The following is a 23186-nucleotide window of genomic DNA, read 5'->3' on the forward strand; positions in this document are numbered from 1 at the left end:
GACTCATTCTATTCAAAGCAGCTAAAATATAACATTGGTCCTGAAAATATCTGATATTTTCAAATTTTGGATACTGTTTCAAAGGAGACTAATTAATTCAACATTAAAATATCTAAAGGACTTTTTTTTTTTTAACCAGAAGTCAAACAAGGAGACACAAAGGACATCAGATAAACTCAACAGTCATACTTTCCTTTTTCAGATTATAAAATTCTTTGTCTAAACACTAGAAGAAGGGAAGGAACGAAGGAAGGGGAAAGAAAGAGGGTGGGCGAAGTGAAGGAGGGACGACAACTCAAAGACCTTGGACTTAAAATTTCAAACATCCAACCTAAGATTTATACAGATACATACAATATTGAATATATAATTAAAGAAAGTTCAGAAAAGGAAAATGGGGTGTTTTTGGCTGGAATTCAGAAGTTCTGATTTCTAAGATAAGAAAGCCTGGGCCGGGCGCGGTGGCTCAAGCCTGTAATCCCAGCACTTTGGGAGGCCGAGACGGGCGGATCACGAGGTCAGGAGATCGAGACCATCCTGGCTAATACGGTGAAACACTTTGGGAGGCCGAGACGGGCGGATCACGAGGTCAGGAGATCAAGACCACCCTGGCTAACACGGTGAAACCCCGTCTCTACTAAAAAAATACAGAAAACTAGCCGGGCGAGGTGGCGGGCGCCTGTAGTCCCAGCTACTCGGGAGGCTGAGGCAGGAGAATGGCGTAAACCCGGAGGCGGAGCTTGCAGTGAGCTGAGATCCGCCACTGCACTCCAGCCTGGGCGACAGAGCGAAACTCCATCTCAACAACAACAACAAAAAAAAAAAAAAAAAAAAAAAAAAGAATACAAAAAACTAGCCGGGCGACGAGGCGGGCGCCTGTAGTCCCAGCTACTTGGGAGGCGGAGGCAGGAGAATGGCGTGAACCCGGGAGGCGGAGCTTGCAGTGAGCTGAGATCCGGCCATCGCACTCCAGCCTGGGCGACAGAGCCAGACTCCGTCTCAAAAAAAAAAAAGAAAGAAAGCCTGCTTTTGGATACTACATTCTTTCGCTGAAATGTTGGAAATGTCCTAAAATCTATTTGAGCAATGCTGAGAAGTATCACGTGTCAGGAAAATTTTATTACATGTCTTTCAAAAGCTATGCAACTAATGAAACTTGGCATTTGACAAACATCTGGAGGGAAAAAAAAAAAGCTGGCCCAACATCTTCAGGACTACATCACTATGCCAGCAAATAGAAATCATTTCCAAAGGTCCTCTAAGTCACATGCCATGGCACGCAGACACAAGAACATGACCCAGGCAGCTCACTCTTCTATAAGAGGCTGGACAGAAAACGTTCTAGGGTTTGCAGGCCATATGGTTTCTGCCACTATTCAACTTTGTGGTTTTAGTGCAAAAGTGGCCATGGATAATACCTAATGAATATGACTGTACCCCAATAAAAGTTTACGCACACTGAAATTTTAATTTCATGTGTCATGAAACACTATTAAGTTTTTTTGCAACCATTTAAAAATGTAAAAACCATTCCACACAAAAACAAGCAATGGGTCAAATTTAAATCAGCCCATGGTCATAGACAACCCCTAATACAGACAATTAAATAAGGTAGCAATATTTAAACCATTTCACAAAATATCAACCATTAATAAAGAAAGCCAGAGTCGGGGGCAGGGAAGGGAGGAGCATGCTTCTTTTTTTTTTGAGATGGGAGTCTCGCTCTGTTGCCCAGGCTGGAGCGCAGTGGCACGATCTAGACTCACTGCAACCTCTGTCTTCCAGGTTCAAGAGATTCTCCTGCCTAAGCTTCCCGAGTAGCTGAGATTACAGGCATTCGCCACCACACCCAGCTAATTTTTACTATTTTTAGTAGAGACAGGGTTTCACTATGTTGGTCAGGCTGGTCTCAAACTCCTGACCTCAAATGATCCTCCCGCCTCAGCCTCCCAAAGTGCTGGGATTACAGGCGAGAGCTACTGTGCCTGGCCTATATACATAAAGTTATTTGAAGACAGTATCTACTGAAATCATTCAAGAGGGAGGAAAAAAGCTCTTAACAAGGAAATTAAGTTTCTGCCTCTACAGACAAAGAGCGATCAGTAAACTCTCCAGGAAAAAACTCCAGAGTTCTAGGGAGCAGACCTACACCGTTCATGGAGCTCTTGATGTGGGAAACTAATTTTACATGACTTTATACAAGAAGAAAGGAAGCAGCAATTTAACAATCAAGTCAGGGAAAGAATGGCAACATGATTATAATCAGAGCAGAAGGAACTGCAAGCTCCAAACAGGCTACAGACTCAGGGACAGGGTCACAAAATGGTGATCTCTGCAACTGAAGCTAGTAAGTTATCATTAAATAATAAAATCGGTTATATACAAAAGTTACAACCAAAAGAGACAGTTTGTAAGACTGCTGCCAATGAGAGAAGGCCTCCAAAATCTCATCAGACACTAAGAAAACAAATAATCTAGCATAAACTGAGCTTTAATGAATTACATCAATCTGTGGCAATGTCGTAACAGAAGGATGGTGGTCCACAAGGAAACTGGAGAAAGAAAAGCCAAAGGTAAGAATCTGTCAGTGTTTCTCTAAAGGACAGGCAGGAGAAAGTGCACCCGGGCCTACTCTGTGGACCCACCTTGCCTAGAGGAAAGATGTGTACTTCCAGCTACTCTGCTGTGCCTCCTGTGTAGACTCTCCACTTAATCTATTCACTTCTGAAATAAAATGGTTTTTCAGACTTTCCTGCTGAGAACAGACACTCTGGCCAGACCACCCCAGCATCTCTTATGCTTTGCAGTTATATCTCTCCTTATAAATTAAGAAACTCAGCCAAGTGCAGTGGCTCACACCTATAATCCCAGCACTTTGGGAGGCCAAGGTGGGCAGATCACCTGAGCCAGGAGTTTGAGACCAGCCTAGGCAAGATGGCGAAACCCAATCTCTACAAAAACTACAAAAATTAGCCAGAAATGGTGATATACTCCTGTAGTCCCAGCTACTTGGGAGGCTAAGGTTCCCACCTGGGAGAATCACCTGAGTCCTGGAGGCTGAGGCCTGCAGTGAGCTGAGAGCGTGCCACCGCACTGCAGTCTGGGTGACAGAGTGAGACTCTGCCTCAAAAAAAAAAAAAAACCTGGTATTTATAGTATTATTAAGTCTCTAATGACTTTTGATAAGTATGAATTGTCCACAAAAACCTCTTAATCATAACCATGGATGAACTGACGACAAAAAAAAAAAAAAAAATTCACACAGTTCTCCTATGTACTTTCCGAAATTGCAAAGGACAAGGTAGTGGAAAATACCACAAAGGGATACATAACCATACAAGGCCACCTTGTTCAGCCACCACTAACTGGTCTTAATCTCTTCTTACTGCCCTTAATGAAGGCAGAGGGTATGGTAGTTGAGAACACTGGGTTCTGGAGTCAGACTGCTTGGTTTGAACAAACTCCTTCTTCATCACTTCCTAATTAAGGTTTCTGAAACACTCTGAGCTCAGTTTCTTCATCCTGTTAAGCAGAGATGAAGGGGGTTATACCTCCAAGAGCCATTGGGAAGATTAACAGACAATGCATTTGAAGAGCCTGATACAATGTGTGGGACCTAGAAAACACTCAAGAAATGCTGGCTCCTTTTTGTTATTACCATCGTTATTTTTATTATTAACTGTAAAAACTGATAAATCCTTTTGCTGAATATACTGACTCTAGCAATATTCCAGTAGTTGATCTTCATTCATAGCAGTTTAGTTTTCTTCTTTATCTGAAGCTCAAAAGAGTTTTTTTTTTTTGAGACGGTGCTTCACTCTTGCTGCCCAGGCTAGAATGCAATGGCGTGATCTCAGCTCACCACAACCTCCGCCTCCCAGGTTCAAGCAATTCTCCTGCCTCAGCCTCCCAAGTAGCTGGTATTACAGGCATGACGCGCCACCACACCCGGCTAATTTTGTATTTTTAGCAGAGACAGAGTTTGTCCATGTTGGTCAGGCTGGTTTTGAACTCCCAACCTCAGACGATCCACCCGCCTCAGCCTCTCAAAGTGCTGGGATTACAGGTGTGAGAAAAGAGCTTCTTAAGGCACTAAATTAATTCCAATGCAAGACCCTAACCATGTTCTTCACAAGCTTTTTTCAACCAAGGTGCAGAACTGCTCCTCCCTCAACAGCTGCTGTTTTGATCACACAAGCACACCTGTTCAGTCTCATTTCCAACTTCCAACCAGCTTCAGTAATCATGTCAATTACCTCAAACTTTCTACTCCTCTTTCTCTCTCTATATTAGAAAATAAGGGTTCTCTGAAATTGTGGAAAGTTACCACCTACCAACTCCTGATATAAGAAGTAACATTTCAGCCGGGCGTGGTGGCTCAAGACTGTAATCCCAGCACTTTGGGAGGCCGAGACGGGCGGATCACGATGTCAGGAGATGGAGACCATCCTGGCGAACATGGTGAAACCTCGTCTCTACTAAAAAAATACAAAAAACTAGCCGGGCGAGGTGGCCGGCGCCTGTAGTCCCAGCTACTCAGGAGGCTGAGGCAGGAGAATGGCGTAAATCCGGGAGGCGGAGCTTGCAGTGAGCTGAGATCTGGCCACTGCACTCCAGCCTGGGCGACAGAGCGAGACTCTGTCTCAATTAAAAAAAAAAAAAAAAAAAGTAACATTTCCTTACATATAGTAGATATATGGATACACAGACAAAAAGCCATCAACAAAATATAAGTTGAAACCACAATGAGATGCCACTGTATACCCAGTAGAATAGTTGTAATTTTTTTTAAAAAGAAGAAAATTACTAAGTGTTGGCAAGGATGTGGAGAAACTAGAATCCTCATACACTGCTGGCAGAAATGTAAAATGGTACAGCCAATTTGGAAAATAGTCTGGCAATTCCTCAAAAGTTAAATACAGAGGTATCATATGACCCAACAAGTCCACTCCCAGGTCTATAGCTAAGAGAATTAAAAACTTAGATCCACACAAAAACTTGTATGCAAATGTTCATAACAGCATTATTCACAATTGCCAAAAAATGAAAATAACCTAAATATCCATCAACTGATTAATTAATAAGTAAAATGTGGGCTATCCATACAATGTAATATCATTTGGCAATAAAAAGAATGAAGTGGTGATACATACAACCACATGGCTGAACCTTGAAAATATTATGTGGGGTAAAAAAAGCCAGTAGGAAAAGACCACATATTGCATGATTCCGTTTACATGAGACGTTCAGAATAGGCAAATCTATAGAGACAAAGGCCAATTAGTGCTTTCTAGGGACCAGAGAAGCCAGGAGGAAATGGGGAGTGACTGTTGATAGGTATGAGGTTTCTTTCTGGGATGATGAAAATGTTTATCAAATTGATAGTGGTGATGAATATACAACTCTGACTATACTAAAAACCAATGACTGTACACATTAAATAGCTGAATTGTATGGCATATAAATATTCCCAAAAAGATGTTATGTGATTAGGTAAATGTTTACCAAATGAACAGGGACGAATGACCAGGAGAGGAGTACTGAGTCCCCTGGGGCAGTAGAAAGCTTGGGAACAAAACTAGCCAATATACTCATGAAAACAGGCTTCAGTGTGCCCTCCATAGCCTGCAAATCTATTTTTAAAAGCCACTCAAACATCTGTTAGCTTTTCATGCGACTTCAAACTTTCATCATCCTAGTTATAAACCATTTAAAAACAATACCTTACAAATGTACATTTCATTTTTTTGTAGTTTGGGTAACCCCTATATCATAACTTATACAACAGAAGCTACTACAGAGCTAATCACATCTATCAAATTTAATTTACTTATTTATCCAACAAACATTATATACCTACTGTGTGCCAGACAACGTCCTAGTGGGAAGTATGCAAAGATGGCTGAGATGTAAGCCCTGCTCTCAAGAAGCTCACACACAGCATGGTGAACTGAGAGTTATAATGTGAGACTTTGGAGAACACTCTGACTTGTGTTGCTGCAAATGAAATAAGGTCCTAATAAGTGTTATTTCAATGAAGATGATACGAAATAATTACAGGGCAGTGACCATCCTCCTGATGAGCAGCCTACCTGTTGACATGCTCCTCCCAGTCCTCTGGTGGAGGAGGGGCATCTGCATCAGTCCTGGCAAAGATGACATGCCGTTCACACTCATTCATCACGCTGCGTGCCTTCTGATTGTCATAGAGTGGCATAGGCGTTGACATGACCGTCTCCACATCTATTGGGACGTCTGATTCACTGTAAACAGGTGAGGAAATAGGACCGGGCCACACATACTTCACAGGTATTTAACAATCATCTGGTTGACAAAAAATGTATCTTTAATACAGTCAGCTTTAAATTACGTATAAGCACATTATATTCACTAGAAAATTTTGATCCAAAGTCATCTTTCCCACACTTGTCTAGATCTCTGCCTTCTCAGACACGATGGTATGTACTGGAAGAACACAAAGTCATTTTTTCAATGAGTCTATATAAAAAGTGATAAACATCTTTTTTTTTTTAAAGATAAATATGGGCCAGGTGCAGTGGCTCACACCTGTAATACCATCACTTTGGGAAGCCGGGGCAGGTGGATCGCTTGAACTCAGGAGTTCGAGACCAGCCTGGGCAACATGAGGAAACCCTGTCTCTACCAAAAATACAAAAATTAGCTGGGCATGTGGCACATGCCTGTGATCCCAGCACTAAGGAGGCTAAGGTGGGAGGACTGTTGGCACCTGGGAAGTCAAGGCTGCAGTGAGCCATGATTGCATCACTGCACTCCAGCCTGGGTGACAGAGCAACACCTGGTCTCAAAAATAAATAAATAAATAAATGATAAATACGGCCAGGCACAGCGATTCACACCTGTAATCCCAGCACTTTGGGAGGCTGAAGCAGGAGGATCACTTAAGCCCAGGAGTGAGCTGGTCTCAAAAAATAAATAAATAAATGACAAATATAGCTAGGCACAGTGATTCATACTTGTAATCCCAGCACTTTGGGAGGCTGAAGCAGGATTGCTTAAGCCCAAGAGTTCAAGACCAGTTTGGCAACATGGCAAAACCCCGTCTCTACAACAAACACAAAAATTAGACAGGCATGGTGGTGTGTGCCTGCAGTCCCAGCTACTCAGGAAGCTGAGGTGGGAGGATGGCTTGCGTGAGCCCAGGAGGCTGAGGCTACAGTCAGCTATGATCATGTCACTGCACTCTAGTCTGGGTGACAGAGCAAAACCCAGTCTCAAAAAAAAAAAAGGACAATATATTCCACAAGCAAGTTGATTTGACTCAAACTAATTTTTTTTTTTTGAGACAGAGTCTCGCTCTGTCACCCAGGCTAGAGCGCAGTAGCAGCTCACTGCAAGCTCCGCCTCCTGAGTTCATGCCATTCTCCTGCCTCACCTCCCAAGTAGCTGGGACTACAGGTGTCTGCCACCACGCCTGGCTAATTTTTTGTATTTTTTTTTTTTTTTTTTTTTTTTTTTTTTTTTTTTTTTTTTTTTTGAGGCGGAGTCTCGCTCTGTCGCCCGGACTGGAGTGCAGTGGCCGGATCTCAGCTCACTGCAGCTCCGCCTCCTGGGTTTCCGCCATTCTCCTGCCTCAGCCTCCCAAGTAGCTGGGACTACAGGCGCCCGCCACTCGCCCGGCTATTTTTTGTATTTTTAGTAGAGACGGGGTTTCACCATATTAGCCAGGATGGTCTCGATCTCCTGACCTCGTGATCCGCCCGTCTCAGCCTCCCAAAGTGCTGGGATTACAGGCTTGAGCCACCACGCCCGGCCTCAAACTAGTATTTTAAAAGATCACTTTCAATTTTTGTTTAGTAGGCTATAGCTCAGGAGCGGAATTTAGAAGACCAGCGAGGCAGCCACTGCAGTTGACTGAGATAGGCCAGAAATCATGATAGCTTGTTGAGGGACAAGAACAGCAGAAATGGAGAAAAGTGGCTAACAAGTTGATTGCCTACATACTGTCCAATACAGTAGTTATAAGCTATACATGACTACTTAAATTGAGGCAGGCGGATCACGAGGTCAGATCGAGACCATCCTGGCTAACACAGTGAAACCCCATCTCTACTAAAAATATAAAAAATTAGCCAGGTGTGGTGGCAGGCACCTGTAGTCCCAGCTACTCGGGACACTGGGGCAGGAGAATGGTGTGAACTCAGGAGGTGGAGCTTGCAGTGACATTACGCCATTACACTCCAGCCAGGGCAACAGAGTGACACTCTGTCTCAAAAAAAAAAAAAAAGAAATTACTGGGCACAAAGGCTCAGGCTTGTAATCCCAGCACTTTGGGAGGCCAAGGTGGTCAGAACGCTTGAGCCTACAAATTCAACAGTGTGGGTAACATGGTGAAACCCTGTCTCCACTAAAAATACAGAAATTAGCTTGTGGTCCCAGCTACATGGGAGGCTGACATGGGAGGATCAACCGAGCCTGGGAGGCGGAGGTTGCAATGAGCCAAGATCACACCACTGCACTCACTCCAGTCTGGCTGACAGAAACCTCAGCCCCTCCCAAAAAAAAAAAAAAAAAAAAATTTAAATAGAATTAAATATTCAGGCTGGGCACAGTGGCTTGCGCCTGTAATCCCAACTTTTTGGGAGGCCAAGGCGGGTGGATCACCTGAGGTCAGGAGTTCGAGACCAGCTTGGCCAACACGGTAGAACCCCATCTCTACTAAAAATACAAAAATTAGCTGGGTATAGTGGCACGTGCCTGTAGTCCCAGCTACTTGGGAGGCTGAGGCAGAAGAATGGTGTGAATCCAGGAGGCAGAGGTTGCAGTGAGCCGAGATCGCACCACTGCACTCCAGCCTGGGCAACACAGTGAGACTCCGTCTCAAAAAAAAAAAAAAAAAAAGGCCAGGCACGGTGGCTCACACCTGTAATCCTAGCACTCTGGGAGGCAGAGGCATGTGGATTGTCTGAGCTCAGGACTTTGCAACCAGCCTGGGCAACATGGTGAAACCCCATCTCTACTAAATACAAAAAATTAGCTGGGCGTGGCAGCAAGCACCTGTAGTCCCAGGTACTTGGGAGACTGTGGCAGGAGAATTGCTTGAACCCAGGGGGCAGAGGTTACAGTGAGCCAAGATCGCACCACTACACTGCAGCCTGGGTGACAGAGCAAGACTCCATCTCAAAAATATGAAAAAATAAAAAATTCAGTTCCGCAGCAACATTAGCCACATTTCAAGTGTTCAACAGATACATGTGGTGGCAGTTACCACACTGGATATCCCAGGTATAGAATATTCCTATTATTACAGAGAGTTCTGTTAAACAGTGCTGGTCTAGGGTTTTAAATTCATACAAACTTTCCCTTTCAATAGCAAGTCAACTGGTAGTGATTAATATATGCTGTAAAGTCTAAGATTTCCTTCTGTGTGATTATCTAAGACAGATGACCTGGAATGTACATACCTTAGCTATTTAGCTCATTTTGTACAGAGCCTAGAACAGAAACAAATATAAATGAACATCTAAAGGCCTTTCATATTTTAAAATGAAATCCAGCCAGGCATGGTGGCTCATGCCTGTAATTCCAGCACTTTGGGAGGCCAAGGCAGGTGAATTGCTTAAAGTAAGGAGTTCAAGACGAGCCTGACCAACATGGTGAAACTCCATCTCTACTAAAAATACAAAAATTAGCCAGGCATGGTGGCGGGTGCCTATAATCCCAGCTACCTGGGAGGCTGAGGCAGGAGAACTGCTTGAACTTGGGGGGCGGAGGTTGCAGTGAGCCAAGATTGTGCCATTGCACTCCAGCCTGGGCAAGAGAGTGAGACTCCGACTCAAAAAAAACAAAAAAAGAAAGAAAGAAAAAAAGAAATATTAGTGCCCCAAGGGTCCTTCCCACTTTATGATATATTGCACCAACTTTGTCACCCCAAATACTATGCCAAACAAACTGGTCTAGTGGCTATCTGCCAAACTTTATGTTAACTTTTTGACCTCAGTGACCTTACTGCATCCATTTCCAATGACTGAAATAATTACATCATTATGAAACGAAATGAAATCACGTGCAGCTAGATTTGGTGGTGGGCAAAAGAGCTGATAACCTTCTCTAGGCCAGACATTGAGCTAGGTACTTGGATACGTGTACCCAAAAGAGAACTCTTGATTTCACCATCATAAACCTATCCTCCCCCAGTTTTCCCTAACTCATGGCACCACCCAACTGCTCAAGCCAGAAATCTGTCATCCTAATTTCACCTTTTCCTTTAACCCTGGTTCTTGCTCTTCTTTCCAATTCACTATAGCAGATCCTATTAACCTATTCACTCTACCTATGAAATACATCTCAAAGCCATCTGTATTTCTCCATTTGTACTGTTCCTGCCCGATACAAGATACCATGATTTCTGGCCCATCTCAGTCCATTGCAATGGCAGCCTGCAGCTGGTCCTGTAAGTTCTACTCCTGCACTACAACATACTCAACAAAAAATCCAAAATGATCTTTTTAAAGTATATATTGAATCTCTACCTTAAGATCCTTCAATGGCTTCTCACCACTCTTAGAATCAAATTCCTTCACGAGGTAACCTCTGCCAACTTCTCCCTACCTCCCACTTATACCCCTACTGCTATTATATTCTGGCCACACTAGCCTAAAAGAGTTCTTAAAGCATGCCAAATTCTCACTTTCAGGGTCTATATTTGGAGACAGAGATTATAAAAGGAAACAATTTCCTAAGTACCAAAAGAACCAAGTCCACAGAATCTCACTTTAAGAAAATGTCATGAGATGTGGCCACAGGAGTTTTAATGTCAGCAAGAAGCTAATATGCAGCAAAAAAGGAAAAGACTTCAACTACTATTTAAAGGAGCTTTTCAGTTACGTCCTAGGCCAGAGGCATCAGGATTATGCTAAATTATTGCCTAAAGTTACAGATTTTATCTCCTGTACAACCAAAAAAAGGCAACAAAATTATAAAGTCATTGGGAAATGAAATAAAAAACACTATTCTGCACATGTTTAAAACACACACAGTGGGTCAGGGGCGGTGGCTCATGCCTGTAATCCCAGCACTTTGGGAGGCCAAGGCGGGTGGACTGCCTGAGGTCAGGAGTTCGAGACCAGCCTGGCTAACATGGTGGGTTAAACCCCATCTCTACTAAAACTACAAAAAGTAGCCAGGCATGGTGGCACATGCCTGTAGTCCCAGCTACTCAGGAGGCTGAGGCAGGAGAATCGCTTGAACCCAGGAGGTGGAGGTTGCAGTGAGCTGGAGTTGCCCACTGCACTCCAGCCTGGGCAACAGAGCAAGACTCTGTCTCAAAAAAAAAAAAAAAAACCACATACACACATCCTGATATCTCTAACTCATCAGGTCATTAAGGCTCAATTCTGGGAGGGGGGGCTCTAAAGAAGCCTCTACAAGGGCTCTAACCCCCCACAAAATTGAAACCAGTGCTTAAGGAAAGATTAAACATTAGGTCAGATTAAAAACAAACAAAAAACTCTTCTCCAAAAGTCCTCCTTTGATCACCATAACAGAATATATCAACACATCTTGAAATATAATTAGAGTGCCTTGAAGTGCAAAAGAATTGGCAAACAGGTTTATTTAGACCAAATGTAACTGTATCACACATCAGGTAGTCAGTTTATGAAACTTCGTTACCCTATAACATAGGCTGGGTGAAAATATCATTAGACATAAGAAGGATTTAGATTAACCCATGGATAGCAGCTCTGTAACAAGGAAAGAGAAAAAGCAATGTCTTGGGAACTGGCTTCTAACCTTCCTGTGTGAAGCCAAGAAAAGCAAAATGCATTACTATAAAAAGGCTATTGTTGCCACTGTCAAGTAACCCAGAGCACTGGACTAATGTGATAAGGAGTCTATCCTGTGTGGTAATCTTTTAAAATCAACTTTTCAGTCTTTTTCTTCACCAGTTAAATAACCCTCTGCGATTTTCCCCTTTCCACACATCCTATTATCTAAGTGGAATAGGTTGTCTGCTTTTCATTTGCACATCATGATTTCCTAATTCTTGTCAGCTGTCTCATAGAGATATCCACATTCAAGCCTGCTATCCTTATACTGCTTAAGAGATGCCTGAATTTAACATCCAAATGCCTCATACAATCTCCCCCAGTCAATCCTGAGAAAATCCTCTCTAAATTCCCATCTGATCACTGCCCAGTGATGGCAGCAGCAGCCCTTAGAAGCCCAAACTCACATGGTACTTTCGTGCTGCCGCCGGGGAGTGACAAAGAGCATGCGGGTGGGGCGGGCACTACTGGCATCTGGGTGGGCACTCCAAGGCTTGGCATAGCTATGATCCAGAAAAACCAGGTCCAGCTCCCGTTCGTGTACTGAAAGCTGGAAGAGCAGCGAGGTGCCCATGCGTCGAGCTGAAGTCTGGAAGTCCCTGTCCCCACCCCGGTGGGCCATGTCAGTGGCGGGGCAGAAAGTCAGAGCAAGGGTATCTGCATGCTAGTCACCTGCAGTGAGAAGTTTCAGTTTAGGTCAATTCCAATAGTCTCAATTTCTCCCAATCTACACCATCTAACATGCTTACTTTTGTAACCTACTATCATTCCTGTTGAGTATCCATGTCACAGCAGACCTCTGGTGGGGAGGGTTCGTGGAATCCCACACCAACACCAAAAAAAGAAAAAGAAAAAAAAGAAAAAAAAACAGGTGCCGCGAGTTGTCCCATACTCAACCTCCAGCGAACTGAAATTCGCTAACGGGAGAGCTCACCGACCCCGAGGTTCAGAAAGACCTGGCGCGGACAGACACTAAACTTGCTTGGCCAGCACAACTTCCTAGGTGGGCAGGAAGAGTTCTGGCAAACGGGAAATCACAAACACGAGTTCGTGGAAAGCTAAGCATCTCTGTCGCTTCACATCATCCTCTACCGACAATGCGAACAGAGCCGGGTCCGCAGCAAGGGCGTGGGCACCCCTAAAGGGCAGGGCAACGCGGGCCTCAAATAAGCCAATCCCAGCTGGGGCTCCATTTCCTTCAAGTCCCTCTTATTGCATGAAACAAAAGTTCTGTCCGTACTTCGTAATATTCCAGAGTTGATATAAAAATGAGAGCTCCCCCCACAAAGCCTGTGACAAAATGGTCCCCGTGGAAGCCCTTTCACCCTCACCCCCGGCGAGGTGTCCCCAGCAAACCGCCCAGGACCCCCGGCTGCCCCGCAGGCGTTCCCGCCACTGAGCCTCCATCTAGGAGACAGGGCCATGACTCGCTTTTTACAGACGAGGTCGCCAGCTCGGGGAACTGAATCGACTTGGCCAAGGTCATCCAGAGTTCGCGACGAGGAGGAGCCTCCTGGCCCCAGCCCGCCGCCCGCCTCCCGCCGCCCGCCGCCCGCTCCCTGGGGCACGGCTCGGCGTCCGCGTCACGGAGGCCCAGACACGGCCCCCGCCCGCCCCCGGCCCAACCCGCCCGACCAGCCCCGGCAGTCGGCCCTAGCCCGGGTCCCCGCATGCCCCGGGAGCCCTGAAGCCCTCGCCGAGACCCCCGGCCGTCCCAACCAGGGCCGCGATCCCCACGGCCCGCCACTCCCCTGGAAGCCAACGCAGCTCTCACCCGCGGTCTTACGGCCGCGCGCTCGGCCCGGGCCAGATCCCTAAGCGCGTGCGCGTCAACGCCTCCGCGCCCCGGCGCTGCCGGCACCGAGTAAAACGCGGAAGCGGCTCACGGCCTGAAAAGGGAGAGGCGGTGAGCGGCAAAGCCCGGAACGGATGAAGCTCCAGTCCGGAAGAGGAGCGCCGAGAGCGCGAGAGCGTGTCCGAAGCAGAAAGTCAGCACCTGGGCTGGAGTTTCCCCCTCGCGCATTTTCAGTAGGGAAAGCGAGGGCGGAGGACTAGGCTGGCTTCTACGGCCCCAGTTCTCGCCGCCCCCATCGTGTTGGTCCTTTGTGCCCTGGGGGCGGTCGAGCACCCAACTGTCCACCTCCACCAGGGCAGCCCCCTGAATTTACTCGTTAAGAATTTACCTGTGTGGCTCACACCTGTAATCCCAGCGCTTTGGGAGGCGTAAGCGGGAGGATCTCTTGAGCTCAGGAGTTTGAGATGAGCCTGGCCAATATGATGAGACCTCTGTATCTACAAAAAATTTTAGAAATTAGGCATGTGTGATAGTGGTGTATGCCTGTAGTCCCAGCTACTCGGGAGGCTGAGGTGGGAGGATCACTTGAGTCTGGGAGGTCCAGGCTGCCATGAGCCATGGTCGCGCCACGGAACTCTAGCCTGGACGACGGAGTGAGACCATGTCTCAAAAAAAAAAAAATAGAATTTTGTTACTGACCCTAGATCGCTTTGTGTGGTTAACTTTCCTATGTGTTTTTGTGTAGAGACAGTAGATCCTCAAAGTCAGGGAAATTAACCTTTGTATCCTCCAGAGAACATAGAGCCCAGGACATAGGTAATTGTTCAAGTGATGACTGATCAATAATTGGTTATTTGGTTGACTGACTGACAACAGGACATCAAGCGACATAAGATAAGAGAGTGAGAGTCATGGTTCAAGATGATAAATCTCACCCGGGAGCTGTGGCTCATGCCTATAATCCCCTAGCATGTTGGGAGGCCAAGGTGGGAGGATCGCTTGAGCCCAAGAGTTCAAGACTAGCCTGCACAGAACAGTGAGACTTCATTTCTATTTTTAAAAAATAATTAATTAATTAAATTTTTAAAAAATGGCCAGGTGTGGTGGCTCACGTCTGTAATCCCAGCACTTTGGGAGGCTGAGGCAGATGGATCACAAGTTCAGGAGTTCAAGACCAGCCTGGCCAACATGGCAAAACCCTGTCTCTACTAAAAATACAAAAATTAGCCACGTGTGGTGGCCCATGCCTGTAATCCCAGCTACTCGGGAGGCTGAGGTAGGAGAATCACTTAAACCCCAGAGGCAGAGATCGGTGAGCCGAGATCGTGCCATTGCACTCCAGCCTGAGTAACAGAGCAAGACTCTGTCTCAAAAAAAAAAGAAAAAGATATGTACAGACATGCAGACACTCGAAACATTCACAAAGCTACTCAAAGCTGTGTTCCACAAAGATGAGAGGGTAAAGTGAGAAAACGGAAGGCATAGAATCGGGGAAGCAGGGTCTAATATAAGAAGCAGATGAGGAATTCTGAAGGTGATGGCAAAGAGTATCCCAGGACAATAGCTGTGCTGCATGACTGGGGACCACCAGTCTCGGCTGGGGGAGAAGAGAAGACCAGGAGGTAGAGCCCCCGGGAAAAACAATAAAACTGGGAAAATGCCTCACAGATTTGAAAAAAATCAAGGAATGCTATTTAAATGTGCTGTTTAGAAATATGAAGCTTAATGCCATAGAAATTATCACAAATAGAGCAGCCCCTGCCCCACCTCTCCCTACCCTTAACTTTGTCTCCTGGCGCTTGTTTGGGGCCAGGGTTCTGCTGTTTCTCTACTTATATTTCCATTCCCACTATAAACAAATTTGTATCTTTTCTCTGCCCCTTCCTCAGCACACTGTGTTTATCATTTTGTTTCATTCTTTGCCAATTTAAGAGGTGATAAATGGTATCCTATCCCGTTTATTTGCTTATTGATGAGTTTGATTTTTTGTTTTGTTTTGTTTTGTTGTTGTTGTTGTTGTTGTTGTTGTTGAGATGGGGTCTCTCTCTGTCGGCCAGGCTGGAGTGCAGTGGCGTGATCTCGGCTCACTGCAACCTCCGCCTCCAGGGTTCAAGCGATTCTCCTGCCTCAGCCTCCCGAGTAGCTGAGACCACAGGCGTGTGCCACCATGCCCGGATAATTTTTTTGTATTTTTAGGAGAGACAGGGTTTCACTGTGTTAGCCAGGATGGTCTCCATCTCCTGACCTCGTGATCCACCCGCCTCGGCCTCCCGAAGTGCTGGGATTACAGGCGTGAGCCACTGCTCCCAGCTTTTAGATATTCATTACTTTTCATTCTAACTATTGAATAAGATGTAATTTATACAACGTTCAACCCTAAAGCCTAAAAAACCTTGCTGTGGGGAATAAGAGTAAATGCCCCAGCTCCACCTTAATGCTCAGAGGCTCTGACAGCCATAAAGACAGCCACTTCAAAACCGCATGGGCTTCTTCGACCTTCTGTAGGAGCTCATTAATTCAAAAGCTAATTTCCTTTTGTCAAAGAGGGTCTCATATCTAAACTTAGGTTTTTCTTAGTAAAAAGGAGGCTTCCACGTTAGGAAGAACTTTCTCTGAGACCTCACAGAAATAGTCCTTGATTTTCCTATCCCTTTTTTCAGGTCGCTTCACTGTTTTCTTATTTTCTCATCTAAATTGTGTGACTTTGGCAATGATTCACTCCAGACAACTTGCTTATACAAGGAGAAAACATCAACCTTACGTCTGACCTTGAAATCAAAAGGACAGCAAGGAGGGCAGGTGTGGGGTGGGAAAAAAAAAAAAGCCAGACTTGGTGGCTCACACCTGTAATCCCAGCACTTTGGGAGGCCGAGGCGGGCAGATCACCTGAGTTCGGGAGTTCCAGACCAACCTGACCAACAAGGAGAAACCCCATCTCTACTAAAAATACAAAATTAGCTGGGCGTGGTGGCGTATGCCTGTAATCCCAGCTACTTGGGAGGCTGAGGCAGGAGAATCGCTTGAACTCGGGAGGCAGAGGTTGTGGTGAGCCGAAATCGCACCATTGCACTCCAGCCTGGGCAACAAGAGCAAGACTCCATATCAAAAAAAAAAAGCAGAACAGGAGTAAAGAGAAAAGAGGAGGTGAAAGCAGCCAGATGGTTTTGTTTCTACAGGCCCAGTCACCTATACTAGGTGACACCCATACTGTTCCTCCTCCCGCCTCTCTTTCCCATTAATTCCTGGCCAGAACCAAGAACCGCCCACCTTTGTGACATCCTCTCTGTTGCCAAGCAACAGACAGGAAGTGGGGCTCCACTCACCCCAGGATCCCTGGGAAGAGCCTTGGACAGAGGAGCTCCAAAAAGGAAGCTGTGGCACTGCGGTGGGAAGGAGGGAAGAAAGTAGGTGTCCGAGATGCTGCGGCTTGTTGTGCAGTCGGCCAAGATTGACCCACCGCTAGCTCCACTACCCAGGCCCTGCATGTCCATCGACTTCAGAGGTGAGAGCCTCCCTGGGTCCACATGGGAGAGAGAAGCCCCCAGAGGCAACATGCATTCAGTGAAAAAAGAGGTGTAGGGCACCCTACTACGTAAAAGATGCCCTGTATAACGCAAAGTGAAGTAGACGTTGTCCAGCTCTCTCAAAACTTATTGCTATCATTTGATTATGACTTCTCTGCCTCCTACTTTTGCTAGGGAATGGGTATGGAAAAAAGAGAGGACTAGTGCTTCTGGACCTTCCTCCATGACCTAGAGCTGTGCCGTAAACTAGGGTTTAAAGAGAAAGTCCCTGCTTCCTCAGATTGATGTGGGGGGTTAAAAAGATAATATGTGTATAGCCCTTAGTATAAGTTCTAGTAATAACTGCTTGATCATATTAGTTCCGTTTGCATGAGCTTTACAACTGACAAAGCATTTATTTATTTATTTATTTTGAGACGGACTGTCAGTCTGTCACCCAGGCTAGAGTGCAGTTGTGTGATCTTGGCTCACTGCAACCTCTGCCTCCCAGGTTCAAGCAATTCCCCTGCCTCAGCCTCCGAAGTAGCTGGGACTACAGGTGCATGCCACCACACCCGGCTAATTTTTGTCATTTTAGTGGAGACAGGGTTTCACCATATTGGTCAGGCTGGTCTCGAACTCCTGACCTCAGGGATCCACCCACCTGGGCCTCCCAAAGTGCTGAGATTACAGGTGTGAGCCATGGCACCCAGCTGACAAAGCCTTTTCATATGTACAATGATGCCTGCTCCTCACGGCAATTCCAGAGGTAGATGAAGCAAGTTTTATTATCTCCTTTTTTTTTTTTTTTTTTTTTTTAGTTAAGAGAACAGAACCCCAAGAAGGAGGGAAAGAAAGGGATGAAAGAATTTCTGAGAGAAAATGAGAGATGTTAGGTATATTTAGATACCAAAGATCTGGCAGCTAAAAGGAAAGAAAAAAAGGGTGAAAGGGTGGGGCATGGTGGCTCACAGCTGTAATCCCAGCACTTTGGGAGGCTGAGATGGGCAGATCACTGGAGGTCAGGAGTTCAAGACAAGCCTGGTCCACACGGTGAAACCCTGTCTCTATCAAAATGTAAAAACTAGCTGGGCGTGGTGGCAGGTGCCTGTAATCCCAGCTACTTGAGAGACTGAGGCAGGAGAATCGCTTGAACCTGGGAGGCGGAGGTTGCAGTGAGCCAAGATCGCACCACTGCACTCCAGCCTGGCCAGCAGATCAAGAAGTGCCATCTCGAAAGAAAGAAAGAAAAAAGAAAAAAGGGTGAAAGTATGTAGGTGGAGATACAGGGCGGTGGGTACAGGCAAATAGATTTTACAGGGACTGTTGGTAGGGAGAAAACCGGGCCCAAGAGAAAAGAGGACACAGTAGTTCCTACAGGAGATGTGAGCAAATAATGGCATTTCTTTATTTTATTTTATGCTGTTGTTCTGTGAAACTAGGCTTGTTGAACACAGCAGTATTCAGAGATTGAACATTCAGAGGCTCACAGGGTCATGCATGCTGATGTCCTCAGTCTGCAGGTTTCAAGAGGGGCAGAGCGAGTTCAGGATGTATTTGCCCTGCTTGACTAATTTTCCAGTTAGCCAGGCGAGGGACTGCTAGTTCTTCTCTGTGTCTGAGCCATCTTCCCCACCAACTCATGGGCACCATCTTTCTCATTCCAGAAATATCTCCCACAAAGATGCCTAAAACTCAGAACCCTGGATTCACCCACCAGATTCTTCTGGTTGTATGTTTATGTTTGACACTTTGTAATCCTTTTGTCCTTCCCAGCCTCTTCCTTCATATGCCATCCACCAACCTGCTCCCCTTCCCACTGCCTGGAGGGCCTTTTACCCATTATGGATGTTTCAGGATATCTTCGTTAGGGTACACTGGGATTTGCTCCGTCAATAAATAAAACCTTAATTTTCAGTGGGTTAACAATGAAAGTTTACCTCTTGCTTACACCAAGTCCTGCGTGGATGGTGCTGGTCAGACAGCTCTCCTGGGTAGCTCCTACAAATGGTAGTCTAGGGACTAGCCACGTGCTCCTTGTGGCTGCAAAGTTAGCAGGTCACGAGGGTAGCTATAGGGAGAGGAGAGAGGAGAATGAAGAATCTCATGGAAATTGAGAACCAGACCTGGCAGTGGCAAATATCATATCCATATCCCATTGGCCAGAGTGAGTCACACAGCCCCACTTAGCAGCAAGACACTGAAAACTCTGGAAGAAAATGAAATGGCCCGGGCGCGGTGGCTTTCACCTGTAATCCCAACAATTTGGGAGGCTGAGGCAGGCAGATCGCTTGAGTCCGGGAGTTTGAGACCAGCCTAGGTGACATGGTAAAACCCTGTCTCTACAAAAAATACAAAAATTAGCCAGGTGTGGTGGTATGTAGTCCAGGCTACTTGGGAGGTGGGAGGATGGCTTGAGCCTGGGAGACAGAGGTTGCATTGAGCCCAGATCATGCCACTGTACTCCAGCCTGAGTGACAAGAGTGAGACCTCGTGTCACACACACACACACAAAAGTAAAGAAAAAAGAAAAAGAGAAACGAAGAAAGAAAATCAAATGAACGTATAGCATTATCTGGCACAGTGATAAAATCAAGAAATGTTGAACCCCCACAAGAAAGAAAGAAGTGATGCCATTTCACACCCGCCAGTGTTGACTTGAAGTTTTCTTAGAGTGTCCTAGTTCTCTTTACTCCACTCCAACCCAGACATTGAAATAATTCCTACCATCAATGCCCGCCCCTTGGTTTCTTTGCAGATGTGAAGAAAAGAACTCGTGTGGTGGAAGGGAATGATCCCGTGTGGAATGAGGTAGACACCGGGGCAAGCCCAGACAAGGAAATAACAATCCCAACAGCAAGGGCACAAGGGTGCGGTCCAGGCAGGTGCTCGGAGGTCTAGGGAGAGGACCTGCAGCCTCACAAGTTTTCCTCAAGGCTGGGCATCTGGGCCTGGGAGTAATAGCCTCTGACCCAACAAGGCTGGGAGGCCACAGCTGCCCACAACTGTTCGTGGACTTCTCCCCGACTCTGAGGATGGACCACGGCATGGCCTATCAACTAGTCCAGCTGGGCCATCTTGACGTTCCTAGAAGCCCGAAGCAGAGTGAAGGCTCCCTTTGCATGACTCCCTCTCACCTGCCATCACTCCATGTTGCCCCTCACCCCATTCCTAGTCCCCAAACCCTTAATTCCCAGCATGCCCGTGATACTGCAGTTCAAGTCACAGAAGCCCAGTGGGATGTGCACAGCTTGGTGAAAGGTAGCAAGCGCCATCTCCTGAGGAAATTAGACACGAGGGAGGTTCCTCAGTCTTAGAGAAACGCAGTGCCAGCCCGTTCCCCACATCTTTCCTCATTTCCTAGAAACATGGGATGGGAAGGGCAGAGGAAGGATGCTGACCTCTCTATGCCCCCCACAGACCCTAATCTGGCACCTCTGGAACCGCCCCCTGGAAAATGACTCCTTCCTGCAAGTCACCCTTCAGGACATGGGCTCACAAAAGAAAGAAAGGTGAGGCAGAGAGAGGCAGGAGGAGCCTAACTCCTGACCAACACAGCAGCAGGTTATGTGACCCTTGTCTCTAATCCACAACTCACTCACATGAAGGACTAGAACCCACTGCAGCCAGCTAAAGAGAAAAAGAGGGGTGGGTACTGAAAGGGTAGCCAGGGCAAGATTGCAAACCAGCTGGGACAGGAACTTGGGATCCCAGCAGCAGCTCTGTCCGTGTGAAGCCACGTATCTCAAATTTCTGCTTCTCTCTGCCCAACCCCAGCTTCTTATCACAGCCTCATCTAGTGCCCAGCTGAGACTCACATGCCCTGAGGCTGAGGCTGTGGCACCCCAGGTCAAAATTCCTAGGACAGAGAATCCTGTTGTCCCAGCTCTAGCCGGGTGTCCATCCCTGGTCCAATCAACTGTTATCTGCCTAGGAGCCCCAAGACAGTTCCCAGAGCCAGGAGCCCTGTGCCCTGTCGTGGATCCCTAGCCCCACTGCATTCTTCTCCAGCCTCTCTCTGAGGACAGCACAGCCCTGAGAGGAAACCGTCTCTCGCTAAAGCCCTGCCCGGGAGAGAGGAGGACGCCTTTCCCCTGGCGCGGGATCTCACACCTGCTCCTTATCCCCCCAGCTTCATTGGCCTGGCCACAGTCCTGCTCAAGCCATTGTGGAAACAACCAAGTGAGGTCCTTTTTGTGAAGGATCTGACCCTGCTCAACCATTCCATGAAGCCCACAGATGTGAGTCAGGCCCCGGAAGGCCCAGGCAGGGTGACTGGAGGAATGGGGGCAGCTGGGGAAGCAGCCCATACCACAAGAGTGCTTCCTGCCTGGGGGGGCCCCATCACGCCGCCTTCCTCTCCTGACCACCCCCCTTGCCATCATCTGCCCCCACCACAACCCATCTATTGAGATGAATTAACCACCTTCCGTGGGGCGTCAACCACTGTGCTAGGCCCTGTGGTACAAAATTGCCCGAAGCCCATGGTCTGTTGGAGTACGCTGCATTCACAGTGACAGGCGCTCCAGCGCCCATGAGACAAGCTTCAGTTAAGCAAGGCCACTGGCTGAGGTCAGGAAGGAGTGAACAATTTGTCTCAGGAGGTCATGGACAGCTTTACAGACGGGGTGATGTTTAAAACATACGGAAATGTAGGAAGACCACCCAAATGAGAACAAGCAAAGGCTGTTTATTCAGAGCTTGTGCTAGCAAGGGACTCATTCATCATTATTTGTGTTTTGGTAGAGACTCAGAGGCAGCCAGGGGAGCGGGAGAGCTTCCCAGTGGAAAGAAGGGAAGGCTGCAGATGTGCCCTGATTAGAGGCTACGGGGGAGCCCAAGGCGGGCTAGCTAGAAACAGGGCCTCCCATGTGATTGGTTAGAGAGGCATGTTTGGTGCTCTCTGGTTGGTCCTAAGTTGGAAGTGGGGACAAAATTTAAGGCAGCTGCCAGTTATTAATCAAGGCCTGGCCATTTGGAGCTGATCGTTATTGTTTGGCTTCCTGGATTATTGCTAGAGATAGCAGTCTGACCTCCTACAAGTCTGACTTGGAGCAGGCTGGCTTCCTGGGCTGGTTACTGTAGATAACAGGTTGGTTTCCTGGGCTGGTTGCTGCAGATGGTGGATCTGAGTCTTATTTTATATGTGGTTTGACCATTGTCCATTTGTATGGAGACAGTCTGTGACTTACAATGGATGGACACACGATATTGTTGACTTACAATGAGTTTATCAGGATGTGATCCCATCGTAAGCCAAGGCACATTCAGTCTGTCAGTTGAGTTGTAAGGAGAGGCATGAGTTTTCCCAATGGACAGGAGTGGAAGACCAGCCCAGGCAGGGGCATAAAGTGGGTGGAGCAGGAGGCAGGATGAGGGAAGGTGTGCTGCACTGTTGGCACCCGGGGCGGGGTGGAGGTGGGAGAGCTGAGGTTGTGTGGGCAACCAAGGGCTAGAGGTGAAGGGCCTTGTGGTCCACGCTGGTGAATTGTGACTTAACTTTGATCATTTAGACACTTGGGGTGTTCGGGGGCCATCCTGGTGACAGTCTGGAGGCTGGGTGGGTCATGGGAACACATAAAGGAAGGAGCTCAGTTAGAAGGCAGGAGTGTGCAGGGGCCCCACATGAGCTCATGAGATGTTGGGGTCGAGGAAGAGCTGCTAGCATCTGTGTTCTGGGCTCACGTCACTTCTCCCTCTCCTCCCCACTCTCCTGCATCCTTTTCTGCCACCGTCACCACCATGTGGCTGCTTTAATCTACAAACATGCCCTCCACGGTAACCCATCACTCTCTCCTCACCATTTATAACCTCCCTCCACCCAGACTGTGCAGATCCCCATGGTGTGGCCCCATCCCATGGCTAGCATCACAGCCCCCACCGGGAGGACCAGGCGTGAACCCAGCCAGACTGTGCAGGGCTTGGGTGCTGTGTCCTAGGATGGCGGGGTCTGGCTTACAGCTCGCCTGCCTTTGTCTTGCAGTGTACTGTCACCCTCCAGGTGGCCCACAGGAGCCACCAGGATATTGAGAAGACAGGTATGTCCTTCCCTGGAGCTTACCCTTAAGGGCTTACCCTGCC

At 47.0% G+C, this 23186-nt stretch overlaps 2 protein-coding genes across 19 annotated transcripts in view; one reads left to right on the forward strand and one right to left on the reverse strand.

The window, feature by feature from the left end:
- KANSL3 (KAT8 regulatory NSL complex subunit 3) overlaps window positions 1-13710 on the reverse strand; it is a 72129-nt gene extending 58419 nt beyond the window's left edge. For 5 of the 18 annotated variants that reach the window (XR_004443903.1, XR_004443912.1, XR_004443909.1 and 2 more), the window contains exons 1-3: window positions 13582-13710; window positions 12215-12479; window positions 6093-6263 (exon numbers count right to left, since the gene is read on the reverse strand). Coding sequence is in view for 8 of the 18 variants with exons in the window: in XM_033238870.1 (XP_033094761.1) it covers window positions 6093-6263; window positions 12215-12429 (386 nt within the window). In the remaining 10 variants the exon portion in view is untranslated. Of the gene's footprint in view, window positions 1-5856; window positions 5998-6092; window positions 6325-9443; window positions 9474-12214; window positions 12485-13138; window positions 13300-13563 lie in introns of those variants that run through there. The other 13 variants (XR_004443908.1, XM_033238867.1, XM_033238864.1 and 10 more) reach the window with 8 other exon arrangements.
- A 3004-nt stretch (window positions 13711-16714) lies between these two features.
- Window positions 16715-23186, forward strand: part of FER1L5 (fer-1 like family member 5) — a 67546-nt gene continuing 61074 nt past the window's right edge. The window contains exons 1-5 of the mRNA XM_033238888.1: window positions 16715-17104; window positions 19864-19916; window positions 20526-20617; window positions 21238-21346; window positions 23089-23143. Of these exons, the coding sequence (XP_033094779.1) occupies window positions 17020-17104; window positions 19864-19916; window positions 20526-20617; window positions 21238-21346; window positions 23089-23143 (394 nt within the window). The 5' untranslated portion in view covers window positions 16715-17019. The remainder of the gene's footprint in view (window positions 17105-19863; window positions 19917-20525; window positions 20618-21237; window positions 21347-23088; window positions 23144-23186) is intronic.

The sequence above is a fragment of the Trachypithecus francoisi genome, unplaced genomic scaffold (genome assembly GCF_009764315.1).
Source record: "Trachypithecus francoisi isolate TF-2019V2 unplaced genomic scaffold, Tfra_2.0 Lachesis_group17, whole genome shotgun sequence".
NCBI classification, from domain to species: domain Eukaryota; kingdom Metazoa; phylum Chordata; class Mammalia; order Primates; family Cercopithecidae; genus Trachypithecus; species Trachypithecus francoisi.